The sequence below is a fragment of the Fukomys damarensis genome, unplaced genomic scaffold (genome assembly GCF_012274545.1).
Source record: "Fukomys damarensis isolate Sample0158 unplaced genomic scaffold, DMR_v1.0_HiC HiC_scaffold_37, whole genome shotgun sequence".
NCBI lineage: Eukaryota > Metazoa > Chordata > Mammalia > Rodentia > Bathyergidae > Fukomys > Fukomys damarensis.
This window is the reverse complement of record NW_022900949.1, coordinates 31,368,787-31,381,801: the sequence shown is the minus strand read 5'-3', so window position 1 is coordinate 31,381,801 and position 13,015 is coordinate 31,368,787. Positions and strand designations below refer to the sequence as shown.

The following is a 13,015-nucleotide window of genomic DNA, read 5'->3' as shown; positions in this document are numbered from 1 at the left end:
GGAGGCAGATTACACATAAAAGGAATGGAGGGATGGTTGTTGTTGTTGTTGTTGTTGTTGCAATGGTGCACTGTTTTGATGTTTTGAAGCCTGTGATAATTAAGTAAATTAGATGGAACCCTGCATTTCTCCACTACACATTCTCCTCCTCCTAACACTACGTGTACCTACTGGCTCTGTGTGCCAGGCAGCCTGCTCTCAGACCAGAGTTTCACATGTGGGTTCTCTAAACCTCTCAGACTCTGCAGCCCTGAACAAATGCTAGTGCCAAGTGTGATCAGGTTTGTGCTTTCCACCTGTGAAGTAAATTAGATGGAACCCTGCATTTCTCCACTACACATTCTCCTCCTCCTAACACTACGTGTACCTACTGGCTCTGTGTGCCAGGCAGCCTGCTCTCAGACCAGAGTTTCACATGTGGGTTCTCTAAACCTCTCAGACTCTGCAGCCCTGAACAAATGCTAGTGCCAAGTGTGATCAGGTTTGTGCTTTCCACCTGTGGCTTGTGTGGTTGTAAAGATAGGTGAGAAACAAGCTGCTGAGGCCTGGTGAATAGAGAAGGGACAGTGTCTTTGTAATGGCAGGCAGTGGAGTTCTTCAGGGTACACAGGCCAGCCCAGAAGATCTGCAATCCAAGATGCCCAGGGACTTTGGCCAAACCCTGACTTATCTTCTGCTTTCTCAGGCTCCTCGCTGATGCTTCCTGCAAAGTGGAAGCACTCAGTGAGTGTGGTAACCCAAACAGTTGTTTGTGTGAGTATCATAGGATTTCAGCTACATAGTAACAGCTGCAGCCAGGCATGATGGTGTACACCTGAAATCTCAGCACTCAAGAGGCTGAGGCAGGAAGATCACCAGGTTCAAGGTCTCCCTGTGCTACCTAGTGAGTTTAACTACATAGTGAATAACAGCTGCAACTTTTCTGTTCTTTCAGAAAGGCCTCGTTTTCCAGGTAATTCTTATGGCTTAAAGAGAAACAAAGGCTGGTAGTTACTAGTTGATATATGAATGGGGACCACGCCACCTGGACCTATAGAGGGTCTTGCTTCCCCTTGTGTTCTGCAGCTTTACATATTACCTTAGGTAGTCTCTAACCTGCTTGCTTCCTGTGCTGAGAAATGGAGTTCATACAAGTCACCCAGATGCTACTGTGCTGTTTAGCTGCTTGCTAATGCAATGTTATGTCTGGAAACACTAGCTATATCTCCTCATTTGGGAAGTCTCTCAGCTGGAAGAGATTTTTCTTTTAATTTCTCATGGACTTGATTTTCTACATGCACACATAGAGGAGGAGCAGATTCTACCCAGCTCACTCTGGGGAGTTTCAGAGATGGGATAAGGTTGACTAAGGTCAGGTGTTGTCAGTGACATACGTTTGTCTTTCCAGCTGTGGCAAGTGAAGCACCAGCACTGTGCACGAGGCCAGCCTGAGCAATTAATGAAGACCCTGTCACAAAATTTTTAAAAGGTTTGGGAACATAACACATGGTTGAAACAACCTGGGGTTAGATCAGTACCACCACCTCCCAAAAAAAGACTTTTGACACCTTCCCTCACATACAGAAAAAGGAGGTAGATAATACAGTTTCGTGGATACCAGAAGTTGAGCCAGAGTTGAGTGTTATGGCACACTTGAGGCAGGGAGACATGAGAACCTGGCTGTAGGCCATGTTGGCTACCAGATGGAATAAGGAGGGGCTTGAGTGGGACAGTGTGTGTCCAGTAAGCCCGCTGTGTGATGCCAGAGGGAGAAACCGTGTGTTTACTGAGACCTTAAACACAAAGCTTCCCAGTCAGAAGGAATCCCTACCTGGCCCGTGATCAGCAATGGTGGTACATACCCAGAATGCCTATACTCAGGAGGCTAAGGCAGTAGGACTGAGAGTTTGAGGCCAGCCTGGGCTAAATAGCGAGACCCTACCTACAAAAAAAAAAAGTAGGAATCAGTGAAGAGTGGAGCCACAGAGCAATTGAGACTTGGTGGCAGTCACCAGGCAGGCTGCTTGAACCGCCTTACTAGGGAATGTGAGGGCATGGGTAGGGTCCCAGGAAGTAGTGACTCACTGTGCCAGGCATCCCTATTGTAGCTTCTACTGCCTCATCCAGGCTTCACAGTGAATCTCTGGAGTCAGGAGATTCCCTTACAGGTTAACGGGGTCACCCATGATAGTGAGCTGCAGAGCCCAGCCTTGAGTACAAACCTGGGCCAACCTGTCATTGGGGGCAGACTGTATAATGAAAGCACCTCTGCATGCAGATGAGTGCAGGCTAGGAGTGACTTTTACACATGAGATGGGCAACCAAAGCCAGGCTACAAACAACCTGCGCAACCTTGACGTGCTTGTGCCTGTACCTCACCTCCACTGCTGCCCTGGCTCTCCTGTCTCCTCCGTTTCTGGGTATGGAATAGGCCCTTAACATGTTAACCAAGTGCTCTGCCACTCTGCCCCCCAGCCCTTTTTAATTCTATTTGTGATGGGGTCCTGGTAGGTTGTCCATCCTGGTCTTAAACTTGTGATCCTCCTGCCTCAGCTTTTTAAGTAGCTGGATTTTAAGTGTGTGCCACTATGCCAGCCACTATTGGCTTAGAATAAGATTCACCAACCCTAGAAAAAGTGCCAAGTGCTTTTTCAAATGCCCTGTGATTTATGTACATCCATCATTAGTCCATGCCGCTGGGTTCATAGACCCTGGTGTTTCACAGCCTGCTTTGCATATCTTTTACATGATCACTGTGTTATATACTTCCCAATCCCTTCTGAGTTGTTAAAATTAGTATGTTGTACAGCTCTTTGATCTTTGACAAGCCAAAAACACACTGGAGGAAAGAGCCTCTTTAGTTAACAGTGCTGGGAAAAGTGACTGTCCACATGCAGAAGATTGAGTCTGCACCCATATCTTTCACCATGTACTAAACTAAAATTAAAATGGATCAAATGTTAAAACAGAAACAGTCTGCTGGAAGATGAAATAGATACAACTCTTGAAGACATAGGCATAGGCAAGGACTTTCTTAACTGAACCCCAGTAGCACAAGAAATAATACTAAGAATCAACAAATGGGATTATATCAAATTAAAAAGTTCTGCACAGCAAAGGAAACCATCAACAGAGTGAAGTGGCAACTTACAGAATGGAAAAAACAGTTTTGCGAGCTACTCCTTAGACAAAGGACTAACATCAAAAATATGAAACTCCAAAAATTGGACCCCGCCAAAGAAATAAAAGACCCAATCAAAAAAGGGCAATGGAAATGAATACATGAAAAAGTGCTTGTCATTGCTGGCCATCAGAGAAATGCAAATTAAAACTACACTGCAATATCTTCTTACACACGAAAGAATGACTGTCATCAAAAAATGTAATAATAAATGCTGGCAAGGATGTGAGGGAAAAGGAACTCTTGCACATTGTCAGTGGGAATATAAACTAGTACAACCACTGTGGAAATCAGTGTGGCGATTTCTCAGAAAACTAGAAGTAGAAATTCCATTTGACCCAGCTATCCCCCTCCTAGGTATCTTCCCAGAAGAGTTGAAATCATCATATTACAGGGATTACATGTACTCACATGTTTATAGCAGCACAATTTGTGATAGCTAGATCTTGGAAACAGTGTATATATGCCTGTTAGCAGGTGAATGGGCTACTTAAACATAATGGAGTATTACGCTGCCATAAAGATAAACTTCAGGCATTCATATGTGAACTAGAGAACACAGTGTTAAATAAGTCAGATACACAAGCTCAAGTATAACATGGTTTCTCTTATATGAGAAACACTATGTGTGTATAGATATATGTTTATGTTTGTTTTGGGTTTGTTTGTGACAGAATCTCATTATGTAGCCCAGGATGCCTCAAACCTATGGCAATCCAACCTCAATGCTGGGATTACAGGCATGCACCACCACACCCAGCCTGTTTCTTTTTGTAAATTGTTTTTTTTTTTTTACTATAGAATTTTTAAAATCAGTATGTTGTGAAAAGAAATCTATACACATTTAAAGTGTTGTCTGAAAGATAAAAATGGGTTCCTAACAAAAAAGAATCGCAGACTCAAAAGGCTGGAGGGGCTCTTGAGGCCTCCAGAATCTCACATGGAGGCCTCTGACTGGTGCCTCCCTGCCAGGACTCTTGATTCCTCAGTCACATGACTTGTCCTCCAGACTGCCATTCCCCCTTGTGGACAGGCACAGCCTTTAAAAAATTCCATTCTAAAATTGAACTGAGTGAAGCCCAGCTCCTTGTGACTCTCACCCCTTCCCCTCAGGAGCCACTCGCCCCTCTGTGACCTCTGAGACTGGAATTCAGCAGCAGAAAGCAGTTCCCTGCCTGCTCCGGTGGGATGAATCCCTGGTAAAGTCTTGGCTGACCTCATGCCTGTGGGTATCACCTGGAACTCAGTCTGCTGCAGGGCTTTAGCTCTCTGGTTGCACATACGCAGGCATGGGGGTGTGTGTGTGTGTGTGTGTGTGTGTGTGTGTGTGTGTGTGTGTGTGAAGATAAGCCTCTTGCAATCACAGCACTCCTAGAGGCCAAGGCAGGGGGATTGCAAGTTCAGTCCTAGGCTAAGGAATTTAGTGATTCTATTAAAAAATATGAAAAGGGCTAGGCATGTAGTTCAGTGAAATGACCCTGAGTTCAGTCCCTGCCACCACCCCCCAAAAATATAAGCTGCTTCCTATTCTCTGTTCTCTCGTCATCATCTTGGATATGAACACAGGAACCAGACAGATAACACCAAGACCCAGCCAGAGATAACAGCTGCTGCAGAGAATACTCCAGGCATGGTTCTGGGCACTGTCCTGGCTAGGGTGACAGACATCTTCTTGTGTGTTACAAAGCTAGGATGAGAAGTGGAGGAGAGGAACCCCTGCACTAAGAAAACCGTGTTGGGGTAGGGGTGAAAAATTCAGCCTCACCTGTTTGTACATTTTCCTGGGGCCCTGGAGTCTTCATGTATGTTAGGGAACTGATCATGTTAAAGTATGCTGTGACGCTGCCATCACAGGCTGCATTCTCCTGGTACTTCTTGGCTCCTAAAATGACCTCATGCCCTTAATCTCTGGTTTTCCTCCCCCTAAGGCCACAGTGGTCTAGAGAAGTTGAAACTGGTTTCTGTGGGGCTGGACCCATAAAAAGCAACCTGGCCTGTGATAGGTTAAAAGTAGCCCACTCCTCATAAATAATCAATAGCCCAGCCCAAAACTGATAAAAGGACCTTCCTTTCTTTGTTCTCTTCTTCTCTTCCTCTCTTCTTCCTCCTCTCTCTCTGCTCTTTCTCTCCTCCCACCCCTTGAATAAAGTCTCCTGTCGGACCTCTCGGTGTATGTGTGGCCTAGTTGTTGAGCGTCACTATTTCCTTTCAGTGTACATACTAGGGACAATCAAAATGTGTGATTAATATTGGCATTTTTAAAAATGTAGTACAGCAAAAGTCACATTTCCATTAATCCCTTGCTTCAAATACACACCTCACTGTTCTTGCTGTGAATCCCCCTCACTTTGAACACGCTCATCTCCTTGCTCTTGCCACTTTCTGCAGCAGTTCTGGAAGTCCTCTTTCATGAGTGTCTTTACAGTATGTGACCAAAATAAAGTGAAGGCTAGGCACCAGTGAAAAAGCAGGCTCATGAGAGCTGTGTCCAGATCTGCCTTATTCACCAGATATGGCACCATGTGGCTTCTGGCTCTTCCCCAAAGTAAAAGTGCCCATGAAAGAGAAACATTTCAAATAGATTCATATCAGGGAAGCCACAACAGCTAAAGATTCTTAGGAAAGAGAACTCCAGACCTGCTGCAGAAAGTGGCAAGGACAATGGGATAAGTGCGTTCACAGGAAGGGGAGTTAATGAAAATACTCCTTTTGCTGTAATACATTCATCGTATATTTTTATCACACCTTGTACATCTAGTTGAAAAGCACAATTGGTTAGTTTTTCCAGTACTTGAATTGAATCCTGAGCCTTTTCACTGAGCTACATCCCCAGCCCTTTTTTTATTTTTTATTTTGAGATGAAATTTTGCTAAATTGCCAGGCTGAACTCAAGCTTCTTGCCTGCCTCAGCTTCCCAGGATGCTGCTATTACAGGCATGCACTACTGTACCCAATGCAAATCGTATTTACATTTGTGTTTTATATCCTGATCTTTCGGTCAGTGTCCCATCAGTGAAAGGGGAAAAGAATAAACAGAAACTTGCTAAGTAGCAAGTGATAAGCAGATTCAGGTATGAAACTTGGGTACTTCGTTGTGAACAGCCAAAATAATTTATTGTTACATGGTGAACTTACACACCTGAGTGGTTTCCACTTTTTGTCTCTTACAAATAATGCTGTTACAAACACGTACACATTTTTATGTGGAAGTGAATTTTCCTTTCCCTTCAGAATCATTGGCCATGTGTAACTCTGGCTTTACCCTTGAGCTGCAGGAATGTTTCTAGAGCAGAGGTCCCCACCACCACTCTGCCTTTCCACCAACGCCTCTGCGGCATCGCCTACATGGGTGTTATTATTTTCCTGTCATGTGGTCCCTGACATTTTAATCGCACCGTCTCCCTCCTGTCATCAGGTATCAGACTGCTTCTGTCAGCCAGTGTGGTGCTACTTCATTCCCTTGGTAGCAGTGGAAGTGGTGGCTGCTGAACTGATGCAGATGCCTTACTTTTAAAGGGAGTTGTTTGATCTGGGCTTCTGGACAGAATAACATCGCAGTTTCGGGTGTCAGAGAGACCTGGGCCATATCCTTGCTCCCCAGCTGTGTGGCCTTGGCCAGGTCTCTATGGAACTTTCCCAAGCTCCATTTCCTCCCTGTGAGATGAAGTTTACACGTCTGCCTTCCTTGGACTGCAGAAGTGATCCAGGTGGGACATCAAATGAGATCTGCAGCCGTCCTGAAAGGCCTGAGATTGGACAGGTTATAGGCCCAGCAGGTAGTATGGCGGCATGTGGGACACACACCAGCAGGGCCACCTGTGTTTGTGTGCTCCCCTGCCTGCCCCCAGCCCCTGCCCCTCAGCTGAAGAGAGCTACTTGCTGCCAGACAGCTGTCCCTTAAATCCAAAGAGCCACGTGCTGTGTTGCTTTGCTTTTTACTTTTGTTTACTTTTTGATGTGGGGTGCTCAGACAGTGTCACGTGCTCCAAACACTGCAGCACATGGGGCTGAAGTGGGATGCTCGAAGAAGTAAGTGTGATACCTCCGTCTTCCAGCACCTGGTAGAGACGAGATCGAGAGATGGCATCTGGGTAGAGGTGCAGGGAGTGCTGTCCTGGGCACCAGGGGAGATGGCAGAAAGCAGGAGCAAGACTGTGAAGGTCAAGGGACTCAGGTTCCCACCAAGGATGGCAGAGAACTAATCAAACAGGATTCAGTAATAGGGTCAGGTACATGACCCTATGCTTGACCCTGAACTACACCCCCAACCCTTTTTTAAAATGTTTATATCAAGGCAGTCTTACTAAGTCTCTGAGTTACTAGGCTGTGCTCAAACTTGAAATCCTCCTGCCTCAGCCTGCCAGAGTGCTGGGATTACAGGTGTGTACTACCGTACCTGTTGACTTTTTAGGTTTTTAAATCCTTATTTCTTAGAGTGGAGTTAGCTGGGTACAGTGAACCTCTAATTGCACTCCAGTCTCAAAAAAAGTGTGGAGCTGGGACTGTAGCTCTGAATGAAGCCCCTGAGTTCATCTCCCAGTACCACAAAAAAAAAAAAAAAAAATAGTGGTGTTTAGGATAGAACATTAATCCTGTAACAGAAAAATTACCTTAAAGAGAGAAATTCTTTGTAATAACAGCTTATTACAGGTGTGATCCAAAACAAGAGGAAAGGACAGGCTAGTGCTAACCATGTGCATATGTCATGGCTCTTGTGTTGTGTGGAGCTTGTGGGGCACACTCAAAGCCACATGCCGTGCTGCTTGCCAGGCTCACTGACCAACTGAGAATTTCTCTTCTGGGCCCCTGCAGCAGGACAGTTTCCTCTTCCCCTGCCCTACCTTCCTTGTGTCCTGTGTCTTAGCTTGCTGCTACTTGCTAAACTTCGGTCCCTAGAACTCCACACACCACCTGTCAGGCTGCCCTGAGTGCCGCCACCAGACAGCCACTTGGCCAGCTCTGATCCTCACACCATCCCCTTAAGCCCTGCCTGGGCCCACTGTAGTCTGTCCTGGGTCCAGTCTACCTCCCTTGGGAGGGCTTCACTCTACATCCTTTGTGATTTCCCCACCCACTCTGATCTTGTCCTGCAGAGCTGTTCAGTCCACTGGGTCTCAGACACCCAGTCCAAGTGCCAGCTCACATAGAGTCATGCTTTCTGGATGTGGGCTCAGTGCCAGACATACAAGACGAGTGGAGCTCCCTGCTCCTGAGGAGCCTTGTCCCCCTCCAGTCTTCCTGTCTGCACTCGGCCGCAGCCACTCGGTCCTCTGTCCTGCTCTCAGACATGCTGGCTGGCCCTATTTTGAGAGCTTGCACTGGCTTCCCTTCTATGTACAATCCTCCTCCTTCCACACCTCTGTGTTCCTCCATCCTAACAGCCTCTTTTGCCGCCACTGGAGCCCCATCCCTTGTTGCTGGGGGTCAAGCAGGAAAATCACCTTCCTTGTCCATCCCAGGAGAACCATGTCCAGGCACTTGACCACCTCCGCCATTGATCTTCCTGTTGTACTTTTCCTGTAAAGTTGCTCTGTTTTCTACATCTCCCTCCTCAGTGTCTTTGTGGGTGGGTGGGTGGTGGTGATGTTGGTCACTGTGGTATCTGGAGTACAGACACTTGGTGAGTGACCATCCAGGGGTGGAGGAGCCACCAGGGAGTACAGGAGGTTGTTTTCCATTTCCCGGCTTGTACCTGTCCTGTACCACTCTGCGCCGAGGTAGGAGTGCCTTGGGATCTGGGTAGCACAGAGCTAGGTGGAGCCCCAGATGTCACTGCGGATGCTGCAAACTGGGAAGACCAGAGGCCATGCTGCTGTGTGACTGGCTTTGTAACAAGCATGTTCTGTCACTCAGGCTGCTTAGTTCATTTCTTCTAGTCCTCCTTTGCGAAATAGACTTGGGGGTTGGATACAAATTGCACTAGGAAAGATACAGAGTACATCAAATTGCATCTCCCTTTATAGATGTGAACGATTAGAAGAACAACTAAATGACCTAACAGAACTCCACCAGAATGAAATCTTGAACTTGAAGCAGGAGTTGGCCAGCATGGAAGAGAAAATTGCCTATCAGTCCTATGAACGGGCCCGAGACATCCAGGTGAGTGTAAAGAGTAAGGTTTTATAAAAGCAAACACTACAGGTTTAGAAAAGGAAAACACACAAGAGGAAAGTCGGAGGAAATAGTCTCCAGAAAAGCTTGTGCTAACTGTGATATACCTGCCTTTCAGATGATTGAGGCACATTTTGCGGACATCTGTGCAGTTCTAGAGAGGTTCACCTGGCTGGGAGATGTGTCTGAATCTCAGGAAACCAGAGTTCCACCCACTGGTTTCTGTTTGCAGAGCTGCTCTGACTGTCCTGAGGTGTCTTGCCTCTGCTCTTATATGAGGGATGGGGCTTCTGTCCCAGCTGCTGCCGAATCTACATTTCTTGCGGGCCCATCACCATGAGGCAGAAATGTTTCAGACAGACAACCTGTTTTATCCCATGGAGAAATGGAAAGTTTAGTTTTATTTCTACAAATAGGTCCATCTGAGGGGATAGTGCTTTTCTACAAAGGCCCCTTGAAAGAAGGTGGTCCAAGAGAAGGGTAGCAGCCTGAAATCTCAGTGCAGCTACCACCAGTAGCTGAGGACACCTTTTCCAGGCCTGGAGTCCTGTTTGTACTTCACTCGGTCCTCCCCAAATGGTCCTGGTTGGAGCAGCACCCAGGCCGCCACCCACATTGCCTGCACCTACCTAACCCTGGGAAAAGCAAGGCCATTGAAACCCAGGGCCATGTACTGCTGGACACAGTTAGGGACATAGGTTCTGGTCCCTGGGAAAATTCTGGGTGAAGGCCTTTGGCTGTGAGGGGAGATCCATCATGATGCTTGGTCTTGTGTGTGAGAGCCACTGAAGGGAAGTGTTTCCTCATCAGGGAGTTTAGTGCCTTCCCACTGATGTCAAGCATTGGCAGACTTAGAAAACACAGGCAGAGTTTGCAGGGAGACATGTTCAGAAGACACCTATAGCAGCAGTAATAGGTTGAAGAAGTTGGAAATAACCTCAGGTCCCCAGGAAGGAACTGACTGGAACCCTGGGACATACCCAGACTATAATGTGTTGGGTATTGCCCTGGACCGGGCTCAGAGACCTGCTGTGCAGTGAAAAAGTAAGTTGTAGTTGGGCTTCTACAGAACGCCGTTCCACAGTATCAATCCCTAACCTCTCTAGGTCTGTAGGTGCAAGCGTGGGCACTTGCCCGACTGTGTTTTCAAATAAAAGTTTGTTTATGTTAAATAACTCCGAGTGTACTGGGTAACTTAGATTAATAATTTTTAAAGGAAAAAAATCAAATATCTGAGGTATCATTAAAATGTGCTAGACCAAATAAATGAGGGTGGCCAGCTTCCTGAAAGCACCCAGAGTGCAGGAACAAGTGGTGCCCACCTGGGGAAGTCCTGGCTGGCTGTGTGCTGGGCAGCAGGCCTAACTTCCCATCCCATCTTGTCCTGTCTCATCCTGTAGGAGGCCCTGGAAGCATGCCAGACCCGCATCTCCAAGATGGAGCTGCAGCAGCAGCAGCAGCAGGTGGTGCAGCTGGAGGGGCTGGAGAGCGCCACCGCCCGCAACCTGCTGGGCAAGCTCATCAACATCCTCCTGGCCGTCATGGCAGTGCTTCTAGTTTTTGTGTCCACGGTAGCAAACTGCGTGGTCCCACTCATGAAGACACGCAACAGGACGTTCAGCACTTTATTCCTTGTGGTTTTCGTTGCCTTTCTCTGGAAGCACTGGGACGCCCTCTTCAGCTATGTGGAGCGGTTCTTCTCGCCTCCTAGATGATGCCGCCCAACACAGTGCTCCTGCCGTGGTGCATGCAGAGAGTGAGACGGCAGCCAGCCTGCTCGGGAGCCCTGCAGCAGCAGAAGAATTGAGTGAATCTGTTTACATTTAGAGTAATGTTTTTTTCTTCAAGAGACACAATTGCAATAGTATTTTTTAGATTTTATCCAAGGAGTTTTTTTGGGCAAAAATCTTGGATCATTTTTATGTAGCATGATTTCCTTGGGATGCAAATCTTAAACAGTCCTTTAACCTGAACCCAGTCAGGGCACACTGAAGGGCATTCGGAATCGTGGCTTGAAGGACGACACTCAGACACAGAACTGGGTAGGACAGCAGTTACGACACCTTCCCTGCCTGAGTCCACTTCTCGCCTGGGCTGACTACTGTGAAATCCGACCACATTCCAGGCCTGAATGTTTGGATCCAGGGTGGAAGAACATACCCGCTCCCTAACTTTTCACCCCAGCTGGCCATTGGTGTGAACCCTGGACGCCCGCTCACTGGTGAACACAGGCCCTGACCCTGCCAGGAGTGACAATGTTGTGCCCAGAGGGGCCCTGCACAGCCCTGCAGCATTGTGAAGTAGCCCTCCAGATCCTTCATTTTAAGCAAAATCCCTTGGCCACAATTTTAAGGTTTGTTTTTTTTAATATGTGTATAGTTACCAACTTAAAAACAAACCCAAACCGCATACTTGAAGAATGTAATACTCAAACTCTCAGTGCTTCCTTATGGTTTCTAATAGGATTTTTATTATTGTTATTATTATTACTATTATTATTATTATTATTATTATTATTATTGGGTTTTTTTGGAAAGGGTTGGGAGGGTCTTTTATTTTTCCTTTGAAATAAAGAAGTGCTGTTTTTAAATGAAGACGTGTGGGTATGTAAGTGTGCTGCCCTTCCAGTCGGAACAGTTCAGGGAGAGCCTTGCTGTCCACACTGCCCTCTGCTGCCCCTGGCTCGAGTTGCAGCTTGTGCTTCCTCCTCTGGCTGCTGCTGCTTTCTGGTGTCCTGCTGCCCCTACACCACCATTTCCTGGGCGTGGCTTGTTTGGGAGGCATGGGGTGCTCAGGGAGAAGGGGATCTTTCCACAGGCCAGTGTGGTAGGGCTGGGATTGTGCTGCCCAGGTAAATGTTCCTCCAGTGACCTTGAGCTGGGATTGTCTTTAGGAGAAATCAAGACTGTGTAAGAGTCGTAAGTAATTCCTCGTATGCCCTTAATTTATTGTTTAACACCCTGAGTTACTGAAACCAAAGTGACATGGAGTCTTCTGTCTGCATTCTGGCCCCAGCACCCTTAATCGCAAAGCTTTATTCTGTTTGCCTAAGAGGATCAACTGAAGGAGATTCTCCTGAAGAACAGAAAAGGAAATGTCAGGTTAGAAGGACCCACATTGTGAGTGTGAATTGTTGCCACCTTCCTCCTCTTTGAAGACAAACTTACTAACCGAACCCTGCTCAGTGGACTTTTTGTAGGCAGTTTAGGAAACAAGCTGAGCCTTCTTCCCCGCCATGTAGCCAGCTCCATCGTCTTGGTGGAACTTGAACTTTTAGAATTTATCTAGAGAGCCTGATTAGTGTTTCCTATTATCCACAGTCTTGGGTCACAAATGCTGCTCCCTCACAGCCTCTTGTGTGCAGCCATGTGACACGCAGGAGCACGTACGGAGAGAAGTCAAGAGCACTTTGCTTGTTCCTCATGCCGAGACAGCTCTGGGACTAGGTCAGCCCTGGCCTAAAGGACAGCTGACGTCAGCTCCAACCGCCTCATGCTGTGGCAGGCTGGCCTTGGCCACCTCTGTCATCCGCATAACCACATTGACGCTTAACTCAGGTACCCTAGTCTTCACCCATCACCTCACTGCACCCAGAGCAGGGACCACAGGGATGTGATTTCTCTTTTTCAAAAGATGTTCTTGCCAAAACCAAATCACCCCCAAGCCTATTTATTTAACATACTAAATTTGCCGGAAGATATTACAGTGACAGTAGCAGGAGTACCAGAGGACACCCTGACCGTG

At 47.0% G+C, this 13,015-nt stretch overlaps 1 protein-coding gene across 5 annotated transcripts in view; it reads left to right on the top strand.

The window, feature by feature from the left end:
* Tmcc1 (transmembrane and coiled-coil domain family 1) overlaps positions 1-11,772 on the top strand; it is a 125,745-nt gene extending 113,973 nt beyond the window's left edge. For 3 of the 5 annotated variants that reach the window (XM_010637942.3, XM_010637941.3, XM_010637940.3), the window contains exons 3-4: positions 9,124-9,259; positions 10,672-11,771. In XM_010637942.3, the coding sequence (XP_010636244.1) occupies positions 9,124-9,259; positions 10,672-10,986 (451 nt within the window). In that variant the 3' untranslated portion in view covers positions 10,987-11,771. Of the gene's footprint in view, positions 1-9,123; positions 9,260-10,671 lie in introns of all 5 variants that reach the window. The other 2 variants (XM_019209561.2, XM_010637943.2) reach the window with 2 other exon arrangements.
* The last annotated feature ends 1,243 nt before the right edge of the window (positions 11,773-13,015 follow it).